The sequence below is a fragment of the Pogonomyrmex barbatus genome, unplaced genomic scaffold, assembly GCF_055798465.1.
Source record: "Pogonomyrmex barbatus isolate J1 unplaced genomic scaffold, ASM5579846v1 scaffold21, whole genome shotgun sequence".
Taxonomy (NCBI): Eukaryota; Metazoa; Arthropoda; class Insecta; order Hymenoptera; family Formicidae; genus Pogonomyrmex; species Pogonomyrmex barbatus.
This window is the reverse complement of record NW_028297118.1, coordinates 1564337-1584702: the sequence shown is the minus strand read 5'-3', so window position 1 is coordinate 1584702 and position 20366 is coordinate 1564337. Positions and strand designations below refer to the sequence as shown.

Sequence of the window (20366 nt, the reverse complement as noted above, 5' to 3'; positions counted from 1 at the left end):
AAATTATTCATTCGCGTTCGTTCGCGCTCGTTCGCTCGGATCCAGATCCGGCATGACAATGACGACACCAACGTCACGACGCGCGACGTCTCGCATTCGTATCTGTCAAAACCTTAGCTGCGGAACGTCACCGGCAAGAGAGGGGCAGCATTCGGCGATATTTTGTCGTCGACGTCATACCGTCTCGGGCGCGTCACATAAATAACCGGCTGGCTCGACCAAGACGGCTCCTATACGCGATGCTCACCTACCTGAAACAAAGAAGACAAGAGAATCTGAGAGATTCCGACTAGGATATATACGACCGCGGAGTCTATAAGTAACGCGGCCAGCCGAGCGTGTTAAAAGACACAGACGAACCGGTAACGGCGGCACGCAGGATTTATGCGATTACGATAAACGGCACAACGCTCGCGTGATAGTCAGATGGGCGGAGTACCCTTCATCAACTGCAGTATCTCTGACAAGCAGAGATACTCGATACTGTAGATCAAATTCCAAATCCGACGAAATCCGCGCGCGTGAAATTCGAATTCATAATTCTTTCACAGATGTGCGAATATTTGCCATTTTGCTCTCGGTATTCGATCAAAATTTCAGATATTATTAGAATATTAATTCTAATTAGAATAATATTAATTATTAAAGAAAAAAAAATAAAAGATAAATTCAGTTTTAGATTATTTTTTAATTTCAACATTTCCCAATTATGTCAGTTGTCACAAATGGCTAGCTGCCCTATGTAGACACATTTAGTCGCTGCGAAACTTGGATGCGGGGTCGCTTCCCGCCCGATATAAACTCCGAGGAAAATCCCGAATGACGCTCGACCCATATTTTCAAGGTACACGCGCTTGCAAGTGTAATTGCTGTCGAAAAACTTTTCTGAGAAACGGCATTCTTTTTATTTAAATCGCTAACTCGAGACCGCCTTCGTTCTCCCCTTTTGGACGCGACCCGTTGAGTTTACTTCGACGCGCCGGTTTTCGAGCCACCTCGATGAGCAACGGGAACTTTAAACGGGCGAAATCCATTCGTGCCCGTACCACACATAAATAAGAAAGTTGCGGGAGTTAAAACTCGAAAGAAGCAAGGGCCCGCCATCCTCCCCCCTCAGGATTTATCACCTCGACGCTCGCGAAGGCGGATGGCGGCGTCGCGTTTTTCCTTCCGCCCGCTCCCGTTTTTGTTTATTACCGACCTGTCATGCGAGTTGTCACGCTCGATCCCAAGTTAAACGCTGATTTACAAGACCAATATAACACCTGGAATCGACGAGATTTGAATTCTTCGCGAAAAGCGGCAGTTAAATTCCACGTACCGCAAAGAAGTAGAACGCTCAACTCGGATCACACAAATGTGTTTGACGTAATTTCTCCTGATCTAACCCTTTGCTGCTTCATCAACGATTTATTGTGGTGAGACTTTACTCAATTTGTCTTTCTTCCAAATTCCATTGCTTATTTCCATTCTTATAGATTTTTAAATTAAATTTTTGTTCAATTTTTAATATAAAAACTAAGAGAACTCAATGTATTACACGCTACATACAATACAAAAAACGCAGCTTCTCCAAATATAAATTTTTCATTTGGATCGTTATTACGCCGTTGCAGCATAAATCGAAATACATGTTACAATATTATGAAAATCCCGAAAGCGAAATTAATAGAAGACATTGCAACCAAAAACGGCTAATTAAAATTCTAAATCCAGTGATTTCACTCTTCCCATTTCCCATATGGCTATATAAATGGAATTATTGATTTATAAATGGAATTGCAAATTCATCTCGACGAGCACATCGATCCACATCGGCATGCGACGTACGCGAAAATAGATCTTGCGTACGTGCGTGAATGCGACGATATGAAAATACGACGACGAGTCGTATTTTCGATCGCGCGCGATCGATTGCGTATACCGCGCAAATTATGAAATCGGCAGACGGGGGACGTACACACACTCACACACGTCTGTGTACGTCGAGTACCCCCTCCCCTCCCCTCCCACGTTTTAAGCTCAAATATTTGGTAATGAATATCACGATGCGCGTTGCCGATGGACGGAGGAAACGCGAGATAGGCGGAGCGAGCTTTAATACTCCTGATTGGAAATCTGGGGCCTAAATAGCCGCGTTCGTCCGATCTCGTCTCTCTCTCTCTCTCTCTCTCTCTCTCTCTCTCTCTCTCTCTCTCTCTCTCTCTCTCTCTCTCTTCTCTCTCTCTCTCTCTCCGTCGAGACTATCGGCCCGTGACCGTGGTGGACAATCACGAACAGCGGATATTAGCCGGAGAACTATATCGCGGAATTTTGTGAAGTAAGTACGAAACGAGCGCCATCTCTCCGTCATGGAATTTTCCCTTTTCCCTTCTACCCTCCCCCTCTCTCCCTCCCTCTCTTTTTCCGAAAAGCAATCAGGATACGCTATAGCTGCGCGATATGGACCGTCGCTATCGCGCCACATGGTATCGATCGTCGGCACATACACGCGGCAAACAAGCGTATCATTCCAACACCCAACAGCTCCCTTTTACTAGAAAGTAACGGGACAAGAAGCGTAAGAATGTTTGTAGATTAAATGTAAATTGACCCCGCCCCGGTCCCTTACTCTTGAATCGCCATTGTAACATTGTTGCACAGTCCTCATTTGTTCCGCCGAGGTGCCGCTCTCGGAGGCAAGACGGTAAGAGTTTTAAGTTAATTTTTCAGGAGCGCGGGGATAATTCAACGGTGAAAAGTCTCGTTTTATATCGCCGCGGAAAAAAGAAACTTTCATTTCCCGTCTTACAACGGCCGTCGCTTAATGAAATCAGCCGTGCTCGCGCGGTTTGTAATTGTTTCGCTAGAAATTTAACTCCTTACCACATGCTACTAGCGTCTACTTATTTCTCTCTCTATATATATATATATATATATATATATATATTTTTAATATCTACAGCTGTTTCTTATACTTGTGCAAGCATACACAACGATGTTCAATTTACACAGAATTATATATATATATATATATATATATATATATATATATATATATATATATCACCGAGTCTTTTGATATTTTTCTAATATAAATAATATAACATTTAAGATTTAAAGCTAAATAGATAGTACGTCGATCTTTGACCTATCATTTTCATTCTGATTTATTCGATCGCGATATATCTTTCGCTAAAAAAATATTCCGTTCCCCGCTCGTTAACGTACGACAGATCGAAGGAGATTCAAGACGAGACAAGACAAATCATAGTGATGGAGTAGACAAAGAAGTGTGCGAATCTGTCGAATCATTTATCAGAGCGATCCAAAGCGACGGCTAGCTCGTCGGCGCTCGCGACGTATTCTCTCGTCGAACAATCAAGTCTCAAAGTGAAGGGTCCCGACCTTTGACTTCGATTCTGTTCTCTTAATTCCTTGTCAATTGTGCACGATCACAAACGATCGCTGTACGCACGAAGAAGTCGCCCGAGTTCAACTCGCTCGGACGATTCGAATACTTCGGGCGATTCGAAACGTGCCGCGAATATTTGGCCGTCGATGCGTGCTGAAAATACTTGGACAGCATCCCGAAACACGCCTTTCGTTCGATAAAAACACTTATCACTCTGATCCGCTTTTGCCTGTGACTACTATTCGTCGTAAGGAGTCACTTTTCGACCATAAAATGATCTGACTTTAAAATTGACTGGATTATTTTACAATTTCTTCAGTTTTCAAGTTTAAAGTATGTAAATACATCAAAATGATTTATTTTTAGAACGGAAAATTTAATTCCTATTTTTAGAACGGAAAAATTAATTCGTCAGTTTCTGAACATCAACAATCGCAAAATCTGCATGAAAACATTTGTGCAATCAACCATGTCGAAAGAAAATAAAAAACCAATTTTTACTTTTATTATTAAAAATAAGAACCTGTACCTCTATTTCACAAATAAAAAAATTAATTTTTTGTTTTGCTTTTATTATTATTATTATTATTATTATTATTATTATTATTATTATTATTATTATTATTGGTAAGCATTTTTGGCGGATCGTTCATTTAAATAAAAATCTTGTAAAAATGTATTCAAATATCTATAAATGTGCAGGATGCACAGGATGTACAAATGTGTTGAGTAATTATTAACACAAGCTGTTCCATTCAAAATAAAATATCGTTGAAAATATTGAATAGACCAAGGCTAAACTCATCCGCGCTTTTCATCACGTTAATTAGCAGCTTATCGAATCGATATCGGGAGCGTAGCGTGAAAAGGATGTGCACGAGTTATGAACGATATTCTCGATAACTTTTCCCTTTTTTTTTTTTTTCATCTATCTCCGATCGATGGGCGAGTCTATCGATGGAATATCACCGAAGTGAGACGAAGTCGATAAGGATCACGATCAGGAGGACGATTCACAAACGCGACGCGCGCGCGTCTGTTTATTTCTTTCCTCCTTTTTCTTCTTCTTCTTCTTTTTTTTTCTTTTTTTTTTTTATTTCTTCCATAGAGTTCACGGTAGGACGAGCAGCGAACAAATGGCCGAGTACGATTCTCGGACAAAATTGGCAAGCGAATACCTCGCAACGAATGCAGATTTCGCGAACCATTTGTCAATCCGACCATTGGGCCTGCCGTGGTCCTGACCGGAGGGGACACTTTAAACGACAATCATTTACTATCCGACCGTCCAGTGGTGTCTCTACGCCCCGCTCCTCTCGTATCTATCATGAATACACTTCTCCTCATACAGTTCTCCTCTTCGTCCTTCGTCCACCGGAGCTTCCGCTCGGGCATAACCCTCCGACTCTGTTTCTCTTCTTCTCCCCGCCGCTCGCCACCCTCTAACCCGCTCTTTCAACGGTAAGGGGTGCCACGATTAAAACACCATCTGTTGATATTCCATCGCTGCGACCCTCATCCCTACAGATTCAAATTTAACGCACGTTCGTCACTCTACGTGAGGCGACGTCTTTTTCACGCGCAATCATTCGCCGAGAAGAAAAAAAACGAACCTGACAATCATCTTGTAAACTTACTCTTTCATTACACAAAATGTACAATAATATATATATATATATATATATAAAACGGTCAACATTCAATCTTAAAAATTAAGTATTGACAAATGTTGAAAAAAACCATCATCCTTCATGATTTTGAGATTACTTTCGGAAATACCAAATTGTCTGTGTAACGTTGCGATCCACGTGTAATTTTTCTGAGCTCTTAAGAATCCCGGAGGAAATCTCTCTCTCTCCTGAAATTGATGGACGCCGAGCAATCGTGCGCCGATTCTTTAGCGACTTCTTCCTACTTCTGCACGATTCATTGATAGATACTCGCTGAATTTACGAAAGCACCTTTCCAGCGACTTATCGATAACGATGCCGGGAGATACTCGTGTTCCGGCCGTGAGTTTGCGTTCCGATGTGTATTTTCGCGAGGAAGGGTGCACCGAGCGGTAGATGGAGTTAATTCGCGTGCGAGAAGGTAAAGCCTGTCGGAGACAAGCGCGTTTTCGATTTGCGATCAGTTCGTTACTTCGGGCGACGGACGACGGGTGCTGCGGAAGCTGCACTTCGCCCGGCGCGCGGGCGGGGAGGGGGGGGGGAGGGGGGAGGGGGGAAGGGGCGGGGAACGAGCCACCCGCGTAATTTTGTTTGCTCGCGCCGCTCTCGTCGGTCCTTTGTTCGCCTCCCCCTCCCCCGCGTCGCGCGTCTCGTTTCGTTTACATCGATCCCCGAGATCGATCCCGCGACGCGACGCGCCCACGTGGACCCGGGATCTATTAACGCCAGCCAGTGTTACGGGGTGTTGCGAAGAAAAATGCGGAGAGATTTAATTCGATACCGGGGAAAACCCGTGTAACACGGCTAAAAATTGTGTCGCGCCGCGCGGAGAATAGTTCGTTATCCGGCGAACAGCCACTGCCTGCGCCGAGAAGGACGAGCCGTTGATGCGACTTTTTGTTTGCTCGCCCCGATCTATCGTCTGCTTTATACGGCTCTATCGACCGATGGAGAATGGAGAGGAAACGAATTGGGACACGCTGACAGACGAATACGCTCGCTGCAGAGCTCCGAGCTCTATTTAACCCTGCCCTCGCGCATGTGGGCGGACACAGCCTATTGTTCGTAATCTCGTGAACATAGCTATGCTCTCTTTAACGTCACTAATCAATTTTGCACTTTGCATTTACGATTCTATTTATTTATATAGATAAAGCTCGAGAAGAAATTGGCAGATTTAGAATTAAAGTTTGGCGAAAGAATTAAGAAATTTCATTTCTGAATTCGCAAAACATGTAAAAAAATACAGAATGACAAATATATTTTAGTTTACGAAGAAATTTCAGAATAAAAGTAACTTAAATTCAGCTTCAGCGCTTTATTTAGCAACTGACAACAGACATTTGATGTGATTATTTTTCAATAACATTGTTTGTTGCTTCTATCATTGATTCGAGGCTTGTTTTAAAACCTTGACACGCGTCATATCTCGATAATTTTTTTATACGACTTTTTTAAATTGCTTTAAATATTTATAATTTTTATTTTATAAATGAATCTAAATATTTGAAATAATCAAAATAAGATACCGTGCCAAGATTTTAAAACAAATCTCAGGTTACTGACAGGATAAAAACAAAAAACAATAAAATTAAAACAAATTATGTCAAACGATTATAGTTAAAAAATAAAGTGCTAAAATTGAATTTAAATTATACTTGTTCGTTTTAAACATACCAAAATTTTTTCGTGTACTAGACAACATTTTATAATTTGCATCTAAAAATAATATATTGTAGAAGTAGATCGAAAATAAATTCTTTGAAATAATCCGTCCCATTTCTTCGATTCGTCAATGTTAACAAACTTAGGGACAATATATAAATTTTTCTCTCAGAGAACCGTGTGAACCCACCAAAAATTAATTCCACGATAAAACGGTCGATAAAACATCACAGTCTCGGGAAAAATTTCGAACGTTTTGACGTAATCGGTTCGTCCACTCGTCGGACCGTCTCTCGTATGGTCCGTTCGTTCCGATTTACGATTGATACCAGTGTCGATCGACACGCGCAAACGTGGAAAGACCAACCGTGTCCGACAATACCTATATGCCTAGCCAGGCCTCTCTTTCCCACGCGAGCGAATCGTCGGGCAGAAGCGTGGACGCCGGAGAGCGAGTTAATTTGTTCACGGTAATAGTACATATTCGGTACGTATCGGGCAAATGAACTCCATACCGCGACGCTACGCTCGAAAGATAAATGTGTCGACGGGGAGAAGCTTGTCATTCGATAACAAATGTCAGTTGCGGAGGCTCTGCCGGTGCGCCGCCGCCCGTTCTGTATTTATCGCAACGAATGGTTGCAGGTGCGCGTCATTTTTTTCCCCAAAACGCACTCTACCGCGGCCATTTCCGAAAATAAAGTAAAATCGAGCTGCTATACCTCCGCGTGATATTTCTCAGACGTGAATGAAGGCGATAATGATTCAAATTATATCGGAATATCGGCCAAAAATAAGAGATGGAAAAAGATACAGAGAGAGAGAGAGAGAGAGATTTTGCATTTTCAAATTCCACAGAAGAATCTACCGAAGCGAGCGACAGGAGGTTATTAACGAGAGAGAAAAACGACAGTGGGTAATTTCAAGCGGATAATTAGATAACGCGATCGCATCGAGGAGAATCGATACGTGCGGCGCGCGTTCCGTTCTGTTCCGTTCAAGTTTTTCACGCCGTCAATCAGTCTCCGAGAGAGAAACTCATCGCGGAGAAGCCACACGGATAATAACGTCTTCCCGGGAGACCAACCAGTAATAACCGAGTGGCGGCTGGAGATTGGGGTTGGCGGTGGTCGAGGAGTCGAATTAGAGGGAAGAGGTGGAAGGAGCTGTGGCTGTGTGTTGCCGCGCGCGCGAAGGAGCCACCGAGTGGAAAGCGAGTCTTCCGAGAGGGCCCGTCCCATCTCTTTACCCCTTTATCCCCGCGGCTCGCAAGAGTAGGGGAAGGAAGGAAGAGAGTGAGGAATAACATTCATTATTCTCCGGGGCTTTCGGTAATTCGTGATCGGGGCTGCGGATCCCGCTCTTAGACCTTCATCCTAAATTACCGAACGCCGTTACGTACGGGACGGGACTCTGAGAGTCTAGGTTTCTTTTTTTTCTCTCTCTCTCTCTCTCTCTAATGTAATTTTAACGACTTAAATTTCGAGTGGCTGCGAGAGAAATAGGTTCGCCGTGATCTGGGAGAAGAAGCCGACGTGGGGATCTGCTACGAGATACCGGGAAAACGGGAAGCGAACAAAGAGAAAGAGCTTTATCCACGAAACTTGGTCGCCATCATCAAAGGGCTCCACGTGGCTAGGACGAAGAAGTCTCTTTGCTTGTGGCACAGACAACCGCATATTGCTCCTGAAAACTACCACCCTACTGGCACGTTTTTAATAACGCCCTTACGTGACTCTACCTCTCGGCACTCTTTCGACTTTCCCTCCGATATATATCCGCCCAACCAATTCCATTCTACGATTTACATATTTCCGGGTACGTTCCGAATGGCGTACGCCAATGTATCTGTGACCATTATTATTATTATTGCACATGCAAAATATTAAAAAAATCAAATATTGTTCATGTGCAACAATGGTCCTCATTTCTTCAGTTAACAAATTTATAATGTTTGAGATTTATTATATCAGAAAAAAATTTTATTTTATTTCTCGACACAATACGTCTGATACATGTTAATCCTGAGCATTTGACAGCAAGATATAATTTAAAATAAAACACGTAAAATAAAATTTCGAATATGCTTTTTATGTTTACGGTTGCACAATTCAAGAAGAATCGAATTTTTGAAAGATTATTAAAATCAATTGGGAGGAACTTGTTCTTTAATAAAGTCGCATTCTCGCGCGTGGTTTCTCAATACGATTTACGTTTTTTTATAAGATTATCCGCATACACCGCATACACCGGTGCAGTTTACGACACGTACAAAAGATAACGCAAAATATTTTAAGCAAGCCTTCGCAATATTGTATCGTTCGTACAAGCGAATTTAATAACATCACAGTCGCGCTTTAACTCGACATTTTCGTTCATACCGGAACGATATCTAACCCCGAATGGCGTAAAATCGCGGATATAAAAATTCAACGACGGCATAATGGCCGGCGCGTCTAAATCCGCGCCGGAAAATACGGCGGTTACGATTAGATTACCGTAACTTGGGCTGTTATCGCGCGGGTTATCGCGAAAATTCGGCAGCCCCCGACGCGCGAAACAGCCCTAATTCGCGAACGTATACGGGAACGTATCCCGCATAAAATCGCGGTCCCGTAATAACATGCGAGCCAAAAGTGTATATCGGCGTGACGGCTAAACAGAGTTTATATACCATGCACAAAGCTTATCCCGCCCGAGCCCTCCTATGTGACCGACCCCATCACCCGTCCGCCGCGAGCTCTCCACATTTTTAATTAAAAATCTGAAAAAGCCCGCGCGACAAAACGACGTGGTCGGGAAATAAGCGGATATCAAAAACGGGGTCCGCGTTTTCTTTTTGATACCGAGCGCACATGGTGTCACGTTGTGAACCACTGCGGGGGCCATTGCGCCCTGCTATTATTCCCGCTTGTCTGTAATTTTTCTCGATGAAGCGTTTTACGCCTGCCACAGAGCAAATGTGACTTTTCGATTTGCGTTTTACGCAATTCGTTTTAATAGTGTTTCTGAGCCAATAATTCAATTTTTCTTTTTTTTTGTTTTAAGTATAATGTAACCCTCTTAAAATTCCCTTAAAATCGGCGGCGTGCAGCAACCACTCATACGTGTAACAATCATAATGATATTAATTATAAAAAATTGTTAATGTCTCTAAAAAATTTGGGACGTTTGTATTAAATTTTGTATGAAAATTAACAGTAAGAAAAATTTGAAATTTTTTTTTTTTTTTTATTGCAAACTCTTAATTACTAACTCTTAACGACAGTATGAAATAAAATTATAGTTTTTTTGAAGTAAATTCTTTGGTTGAGAATGTTTTCAACAAACCGTCAACTTCATAATAACGGTACGACGAGACAACGAAAGCGCCTTAAGTTTTCAAGCTTCTTAATGCGCGGAAAATTCACACGAAATATCTTTTTAATAGTTTGGCTTTCGTATATTCACGGGCCGCAATAGCTCGCCCGTGACAACCCAGCTCCTTCCCTCCTCATTGTCTCCCTCTCCATGCTTGTCCTCTCGGTGTTTTTCCCTCCTTACGACATTATCTCCTCGAAACTCGTAAAAAACCCATTCGTTTGACTTACATCGTAGCTCGTTCGTTATTACAGCGCTCGTTACAGAGTCAATTCTGGCACTCGCGCACGACTCTTTATGACCACGTGAAATACGCGATGAAGGACAGAAGGGATGAAGGCCGACAGGATCCGAGACACAGAGAGCATCGTGGAGCCTATCCTGTCGCCGTTAAGGCTTCCTTTCAACATTTGACCGGATATATACATATATATATATATATATATATATATATATATATATATATATATATATCTCGCCACGGACGCTTGCGTAACGTCTACGTGGAAAATTAGCCGTGTCTTGGCGGACCTTGCTTTTACGACCCTCGGCAGATTTTTACGCCGCAAGCGACATAGCCGTTACTTTAACAGGCACGACGATAGGCTAGGAAGAAAAACGCTGGAAAACGCGTGACACGCGGTTTATTACTCGTAGTAATGCGGCGTGAGACTCGGCAACGTCAATAATATACAATGCCTAGTTTACGATGATAGAATGTATTACGCAACGTGAAAAAGTAGTCATTAATGTGTGAATATCATCTCACCCACACCCCCTCCTGGGATACGTCGCGCGCAATTGCTGAAACTTTAAGATCCTCGACTTCCCCGCGTTAAGCACTGAAAATATCAGTGTGCGGAAGGAACAGGATTAAAAAAAAAAAAAAAAAAAAAAACGTTCGAACGAGCACGCGGGATTTAAAAGGCTTTCGCATGGCTGGAGAAAAAAACAGGGCTTAAAAATGGATTTCCTCCGAGACGGAGAGTGAAATCATCTGAGTGCGTCCCCGCGAAAAGAGCATTCGCCGACAGTTCCGTGAACAAAGTGGAGATATTTCTCGTATGACATAATATCCATTATGGTTCGTACAATGGAGCGAACGTGACGCTTAATATACCAGGAATGTGCGTTACAATTACCATTGTACGGTAGAAAGTAATTAGTTCATTGTACCAATAAATCGTTTGCCTCACCGTCGGCATACGTCCCATATAATAATAATTAATGAACATAACAATAAGCTCTACTGCACATCGGTGGTTGAAATTTATAATTTATTTCATTAAATTAATCAGCATAAATACATAGAGAAATCAAAAATAATACATTTAAGTCGATGAAATACACTAATCCGCTTATCACAAGGCATTTCTTCATTAGCTTCATATAGCCAATACAGATTTACGTTATAATATCTTGTGTTTTTATTCATTTATTTACTTGTTTATTCAACTTGCACAAGTCGAAAAGCAATGCCAAATATCTATCTATGAAATTTTGTAAAATTTATTCCGTGCCATCGGAAATTTAACGGCTAATAATTATTTCGTAAACATCACTGCTCGGGGCGAGGATTTTAATGGACTTCACCGACGACTGAATTTTCGTCCTAATTTGCGACGACGAAAGTCGCGAAACAAAGTCGCGACACACAAACGTTTCCTGGAGGAACTCCAGAAGATTCCAGGCGGAAAAAAGTAGAAAAAAGCGAAAGAAACGGCAAAATGGAAAGAGTAAGGGGAAGGACGAGGAGGTCGAGGGAAAAGAGAAGAGGGGGGGGGGGGAGTCGAGGGCCGAGGACGACACATTGACGAGACTCGAGGAGATAGTTTTCCTTTGTCGTGACTCTCGCCGCACACTCCAGAGGACCCTCGCGGCCGAAAATAAATTACCACTCGAAATCTCCGAAAGCCTTTTACGCGGGGGCCCCGAGATCGAGTAGTCGCGGGGAACAATTTTATTGTATTTCTAAGCCGTGGACCAGAGACCGGGTGCCGAATGGACCAGAGAAGGGAACAGAGGGAACGGTGTGCCGTCGAAGAATTCGAGTGCGCCGACGATATAAACTTATGTCGAAGGGAACGAACGGAAGAAAGGCGGTGCTAATACGATCGTCGCGGTCGCGTCCGATGACGCGTGCTAGAGAAAACAAGCGGAAATAGTGGCGAAGAGTAGAGGAGCGGAGTGAAGAAAGAAAGCAGAGCCGTCGTTAACCCTTAAAGGCTAGTGACCCTTCGAGACAGTGGTGTTTCTCTCAAAAATAGACAAAAATTTCTCTCAATTCAATTTCTACCAAATCTCTTGCTTGCTTTTTTCTCAGTCTTGAGAAAATTTGAAATTTTTCTTTTTTTTTATCAAGAAAGATCATTACTGTACAATTATTTCTTTTCGGCACGATACGTGCGCCATTTTTCACTTGCGCAACATCAAATTCGCATTTCTATATATACACTGTTTGTCCGACAGCTATAAAGAATAATTATACTTTTCTTTACGTCTCTTTACTCTCTTCCCTCGACTCAACTTAAATTTTCGTTTGAGATAATTTTAGTTTGAGATTTTCTTTTTTTCCACATCACAAAAATAAGTCCGGAAGATACGAAATATACAGTTGGTACGAAAACAATTTAGTGAGATATGAATTCTCACAAGCCCTTCCCGTTGGACATGTTGCACGCTGTAAACGCAACTCATCGACGAAACAGCGAACTTAATACGATTGCGGCAAACCCGGGGTGCGGTCGGTGACAAGCGGATAAAAAGAAAGAACAGATGAAGGAAAGCTAGCGGAAACGAGTCGACGGAATGAAGGCAGGATGAGAGAGAGAGAGAGAGAGAGAGAGAGAGAGAGGGGGGGGGGAGAGCTAGAAAAAAGAAAAGAGTAAAATTGTACGTCGTGCGGCGCAGGAAAGGGAGATCCAGCCGCGTTTCCATTACTTCATTTCCGAGGCTGAAAGCCGCAGGACAATGGGGCGCCCTCGAAAGGTTGACACGACCGAGAGCCACGGGATATCCCGATCGTTCCGAATACCAATGGTAAAAAGGAGACGAGCCGATCGATAGACGGATGTGGCGCTCCTGTGAAAATTGCTCGAGCCGCCGGTAATACCAATCGATCGATTACATTTCATTAATCCGCTCGACCTTAAATTATTTCCGACGCCTGAATAAAATTGCGAAGATGAAATCCGTTTAAACCATTAGTTTCCAGTGAGTGGAAACGCGAAAAATATAGGAAACGTAGTTAGAACATTAATTAAAGACAAAAATAAATCGTTTGACTTCTCTTAATTACACAATACGTTTCTTTAAGATTTAAGAAAGAAAAAAATTGAAAAATTTATCAAATAATAGTAATAATTAATCTTTAAGCTAGTCAAGTTTTCTCCTGACCTTTTTCAATTTTCAAAAAAGCTAAAAATCTGCTAAAATTTTCTAATTTTAAATTCTTCACATATGTATGTGAAAAAAAGAAAAATTTCCACCGTCGAAGCTAATTATGTTTGCTGAAATTATATTTGCTGTAGCAAAAGAATTTATCATCGCTACTACATCGTTTTTATAGCAAGATATATTTACTATGATTATATTGATTACAAACTGAAATTTTGTCGTCGCAATTAACAGATAAAGCAACAAAAGTATATAATTAATTTAATAGATGACGTTTCTTACAGTTACTTCTAGTTGAAAAAAAATATCTCAATTGGATATTTCTACAACATCTTCCATATAAAGTGACGATTACATTTGAATACAATTCTGGTAAATCTTTAGTACGTTATTTTTTTCAAAGAATAATCAATAAAAATCAGAGATAAAATAAAATATTGGTTGCTTTATAAGATCGTTACAGCGAGTGACAATGCAAATCGTTGTCTGCCGCGAAACAATCATTCGAGTATCTGCTAATTAACTTTTTGTGTGTGTTTGATCTGTAATGTTATCTCTAATTGAAATTGGCCTTGCTAAAAGCTTTGTAGGAATTCATATAACTGAAATTTTGCTATTAACACAGATTCTTGCTATTGCAACTAATCTTCTTTTTCGTGTATGCACAGATTTCCGACGATTACTAAAAATTTTTAATTTCATTATAATATATCAATTTGTAAAAACTCATTAAAAGAGCGCGCAGGAGCCGCTCTTCATCTGTTTCTGCTTCATCGAAATGCAGAATTTTCATACGATTTAATTTAAAATCGAATCCCCACCCATCGATCTGATCCGCAAATGGGAAACGCATTAAAGTACAATATACGCATAATATAACTCATACAATATAGCAAATTGCCAGGAGCGTTTTTTTTTTCATATCCATGTATAATAGAAAATCGTATTGAAAAATCGTTTACCACTCCCGTTCACCGCGAGTGACATACGTTTTTCGCGCGACGTACGTCATTACGGCGTTTATTATGCATTTATTTTGCGGTGCGAGTTGGCTTATGCTCCAGAATTACCATGCCATGACTCAGCAATTGCGCGCGATGGTATCTTCGTATATTCGATTGTTCATAACTCGTAAAGTATGTAGATCGCAGATGTAACTGCAGAAACGCAAGCTAAAGTTTATCGGTATAATGGTCGCGTTTAATAACGAATAAACCTTCATTGCGTCGTAATTAGAATTACTGACGGTATGGCCGCTGTTATGTGTGCGCTAGATTGATCGGTTTAATAGTATACATCAATTAATAACGCGGATATAACATCGAGGTATTAATTGCGATGCAGTAAATATTTAATTTTCTATACGTAAACGACTTTGCGCATTGACGAAATAAAAAATAAGTAATTTTAATTTCACAAAAAATACCGATATTTCAAACTCGAGGCTCCAACTTTTTTCCCGTCGTATATATTACAAGTTTATTTAGATTCTTGTTGCAAAAAAAATTATACCTTTATTTCTCCCAACATTGTCATCGGCCAACATTGTTGCTAATGCACGTAGTTCGAACATAAAAGGCGATATAACCAAGGTGATTTGACAAATTAAATGACCGGCAATAAAAATGCATCGGAATGTCATCGCTGATATTAGCTGTCGCCCGACGCAATTTTTATTACTTACGACTTTGGGGAAAATCGAGTTTCCGCGAGATCCTTAAGAGATTCAGCGATGCTCCTGGTGTAAAAGGACGAAGCCATCCTTACATCAGGCACAGTATATCATTCCGGAAGTGAAAAATGTTCCGCTTCTATCCAATTCCTCCCTACTTTCACAGCTCGCGATAAGAGTATTACCCGATGATATATCGCGGCGCGTGTTTACGAAGATATTAAAATTGTTTAATAAAGATGAATAACGTATGGACGACAATCAATTGTGCGTCAACAAACGGTAACGACAATCCGAGAATTTCAAGATGTAATTTTGTTTGTTTAACGTTAAGCGTCGCGTTTCGCTTTACTGGATACTGTAATATCGCGACATATATATATCACGTGCTGATATTTAAATCTTTCGATAAAAACGGCATAAATTATTCTGTACGTCACAAGAACAAAAACAAACGCGTTAAGTGCTGCGCGTTTATATATTCGTTAACATTTGCTAAAATATTCATAACGTTGAGTAATGGTGTTTTAACGCTCGATTTACTTTAGAATGTAGAATGTTAGAATCTCAACTGCTGCCTTCAATACGCGCGAATATTTTATATCAATATTATCTTATTATTTAAATCGATCTAATTCAAATACAAGTTCCTACCGAGCGGTTAGAGATAACAAAGGATCATTGCTACGTGGAAAAGAAGAAAAATAATTTTTTAACCAAATTCAATGTAACATTTTTTTACTCTTTGTAGTTTTTAGAAATCTCTTTAATCCACTCGACATTTGCCGAGAATACTTTTCGGAAAGTCAAATAATAAATAATAAAATCTAAAATCTAAAAATACTTTGATTACGTAAAGATTCCTCGTATGCATGTATGCTACATTGTGTGAAAAACATATCGTCGTACATTATAATCTATCTACAGATGCTGACCGTGTTAAAAAAAAAAAAAAAAAACACCCTCTTTTCTTTTCTCGCGGAATAATTTTATTCCGATGAAGCGAAAGCAACGGACGCGATGCAACGGCGCGATTTTCCTTAAAAGGAAAATCACGAGAAAAACGTACTAAGACTGCCGGTACCAGCAAAAGCACTATCCTGCGAAATTTTCAAACTGGATAAGTTACGCTACGACCACCGTGACCGGTATTGGCCGCACGTACCACCGCGGAAAAGCACCCGATGCAATTTCGTCATTATTTTATTTTGCTCAATGGCTCCGAAACATCTCGATGGTCCAGAACACACGAGATGTTCTCCGTGACGCGATGTGGGGAGAAGGGAAAAGGCAAATAATCATTTACTTATCATTTACTTATCACTCGATCTCGCATCCTTGCTCGGTTACAAACGCGCCTTTTGGAATGGAGCGAAAAAAAAAAAAATGACACGCCTCGTACGCGGAAATTTATTCTCTCGAAATCGTATCTGAACAAATAATTCCAATAATTACGCGAAATTTTACGCGCGTGCGCGCGCGAGACTCAAATGTAAAATTTTAATTTGATTACGATAAGCAAAATTATACCGAAAGTTCACAACATATTTTTCGTTGACCTAAATGACCTAAATTAAATAAATCTATTATTTTGTTAATAAATGACAGTTGAGTAACGTCTTGGTTTTGTTTCAATCATAATCTCCCGTCGAATTAACGATAATCCCAGCGTATAATCTATCTAATTTTCATTCAATCTAGTGAAATGGAACTCGGAGAATTCTCAGGACCGATGAAGTCGGGGATATTGCGCAATTGGATATCAGAAATGTCGAAACCGAGAGAGGAGGTATCGGCAAAGCGTCGGTTGTAATTTCGTTCATTATTTCATTCCACTCGATGGCATTCGTTTCGAATAGCGCCGGCAAAGCCGAGTGTTCTCTTTACCGCGGAAAGAAGAATAATGCCGCGTGTTTGCACAACTTTGATTTCCGCTCGATCTTGATCGCGCGCAAAACTTTTCCCCCCGCTCTCTTCCCCGCTCGCTCCGCGAAATCATTTTCCGCCGCATTTTCGCGCTCGCGTGATTTTTCGCGGAATATTAATTTCCCGGAATATCTCCGGGCGGCGGAATGTTGCTTCAAGTTGCCGCGGAGATAAGCCCGAGGGCGAACAGGCAAAAGACTCGATTACACTCCTAGATAGGTAACAGAATGCACCCCGGAGCCGTGAGGGAGGGGGGGAGGTAGCAGGGAAAAAAGGAGTGAGTGCCCCGAACTATGTAGTCTTTAAATGTTGGAAAAGCGCGGAACTGTTTTAAAAACTGGGAAAAAGTTTCGTTCCCCCGGCGCCTTAGACTCTTGCCACAGAAGTTCCCTGCACCTGGACCCCTTACAAGGAAACTTTCTTATTGAAAACTATTTGTTTGCTTTGGCCGATCCGCGACATGCCAAAGTCGTAAACGAAAAATAATGCGATCTAACGATCTTCGGGATAATGAGTCACCATACGTCGCGGCGAGAGTTTGGTCGACTGAAACTTTTATGGGAAATCGTCTTTTATTCCAGAAGACATATGCTCCACGCCAATCTAATCTAGACCAAATAACAATGGCGGTCGTCGCAAACGATATTTCTAACGCGTCACAGCTAATTTCTTAAGATGTACAGCTGATATCGTTATCGCGATTTCAAAAGAGCCGAGTTGAGAAGCGCATTATTTCGTAATAATGTGACATAAATAACAAAGTTAATTTCGCAGGCCGGGCCATTAAAACCCGGCAAACAGTCGAGCGCAACACTTGAAACGCGGACGGTACTGCGTAATTGAGAAAAATTAAAAAACAAAGCAGCAACCACTTTGGCAGAACTAACAATCGCGTGTATACTGCATTCATCGGAACAAAACGTGTTTCCCTCGACGAAAAATTATTTCGGAAAGTTTATCTAGCGATGATTGTCTTTGCCGACATTTTGCACCACAGCATATGATAAAATATCGTATTCGTATAAAAATTGATGCCATTGTAACATAGCTGTAATGTATTATGCAAAATAATAAGATTATCTTTAATGTAAATACAAAACGTATCGCTATATTCCAATTACAGAAAATGAAATAGAAACGTAAAGAAAAATGATGAAGAGTATTAGCGATTTTATAAGAAATACTTCTTCGAAAGCAAGCTTTTTTTTTCTACATTTGTAAAGATATAAATTCTACACGCACAAATATTACGCTGTAATACGATATTGCGTTTGAATTGACGACATCTAACATGAGATCATCGACGGAAATGAAAGAAATTCTTCGTATAAAATTCCGCGTGTTTACGTTCGATCGCGATCAAACAGTGGGCAATTTACGGTTGGCATCGCTCGGCAGTGCCTAGCGAAAATTCATTTCGCCCTAGGGACGATGTCGATAAAGTATAAAATACACGAAAAGCGAGGATCAATGTAGATAATGGAATGCCAATGTGCGCGTTAAGCACAGACACAAATTGGCGGGTCGCTCGCGCAACAGGACTTTCGGCTGTAAAATATTATGTCATAAATATCTCGAACTCGGATTGTAATGTAATCACTAAAATACCAGTCGCTGTGTGGTGCGTAACGAGTGCGTATGGGCCTTCCAGATTTATCGCGACTAATATAATTTCTCCAACCGTGAATTCTTCGATGCGCCGAAAGTCAAACTTTTTCTTAGCGGACACTTTCACACTACAAATATATACCGCCGTCCGTTGTAATACATTAAATATTACGAAATAATATCCAAATAAAAAAATAAAAATTTTCCAAATTGTTTAAATGATTTACGCATTTATGCCACATTACACTCTATATTATCAAAACTAATATTAATACTAAAATCCTATTATAATTATTAATGCAACGGGGTGAAAAGTATGTGCCAATAATTCGCTTTTGTCAATACGACAGCAAATCTTTTCAATGTAGCAAATTTATTTGGCAAACAATATTAGCAAAAACAATTTTTAGCAGTCCATCATTAGCTGTAGCACAAAAAAAATAATTTCACAATCCATTCGTAACAAAGTTTTGTAGAAATAAAATTAAAACATCGTTTTTGAACTCTACGTATATATGCGAAGCATATATTTGAGAGCAAAATGGAAGAAAATTAGATTAAATTCTTTTTTATTTATAGTAACACGCACATAACAACCAGTGATGATGGTCAATATTATACCGGGTGTGATGAAAGAGAAACAGGCGTACAATCTATTATGCTGCAGCGAGCTTAAACTGTTGTTGACAACTTTTCGCGCCGTGCCGTCGGAATGCACACGGAATCCTCTGATCTTCTCCGTCTGTAACCGAGCAAGGATGCGAAATCGAGTGATAAGTATTAATGTACGATTGTCTGCCTTTTCCCTTCTCTCCACTCGCATCACGGAGAACATCTCGTGTGTTCTGGACCATCGAGATATTCCGGAGCCATTGAGCTCTTCTGTACAAGCCTGGAGCTTGTAACGGACTCCGGACTGCTTTATCTATTTTTTTTTTTTAATACCTGCTTATGTCGACTATCCGGCACTCGACTATTCGACGGGCTCCTCGTTAATTGCAACATTACCGCATCGCGACCTGTTGTTCGCCACTCGAGTGCAGCATTGTTATTTTTTCCTCGGACTTACCTGAAACAAAAGAAGAAAATCGGCTATTACACACGAGATATTCTTTAAAATAAAATTTTATGAAGGAAAACGGGACTTTAAATTACGATAAATTAATTATTACAATTACTTATAATATGTACTAGAAGCAAATTCTACGGAAAAAAAAAAAAAAAAAAAAAAAAAAAAACTTGAATTTAGTCATTCATTTGATATATCGAATAGAATGATTTAAAAAAAAATCCTCAATTATTCAGTACGGTTCAATCGTACGGTTTATCTTTATTAAATGTTACATCTTTTCGAAGCACATAATACAGAAAGGTATTACAAAAAGATCTGTTTTTAGGTGCTTAGGAAAAATAAAATAAACATCATTTCTTACGATATGTTTTTGAGATGTCTCGTCTCAAAAACAACAAAACATTTATTTTATCTTTTCTAAACACAGCTTTTTTTGTAATACTCTTTTGTCATCGATATTTAAAAGCAAACTATGAAACTTATTACAAGTTTCATGAAGACGTTTTTTTTCTATCGCGTTTAATAAAAACACGATGATCAATTTTTTTATTTTTTTCGTAAGCACCATCTTAAGTACCATCTTAAAAAGCTATAATAACGAAC

General features: G+C 40.3%; 1 protein-coding gene across 21 annotated transcripts in view; it reads right to left on the bottom strand.

Annotated features, from left to right (window-relative positions):
• Positions 1-20366, bottom strand: part of LOC148936493 (protein muscleblind-like) — a 301423-nt gene that overhangs the window by 126645 nt on the left and 154412 nt on the right. The window contains exon 4 of one of the 21 annotated variants that reach the window (XM_089078082.1): positions 216-251. The exons of 19 other annotated variants lie outside the window; for them this stretch is intronic. In XM_089078082.1, the coding sequence (XP_088934208.1) occupies positions 231-251 (21 nt within the window). In that variant the 3' untranslated portion in view covers positions 216-230. Of the gene's footprint in view, positions 1-215; positions 252-18181; positions 19761-20366 lie in introns of those variants that run through there. One more of the 21 variants, XM_089078081.1, reaches the window with a different exon arrangement.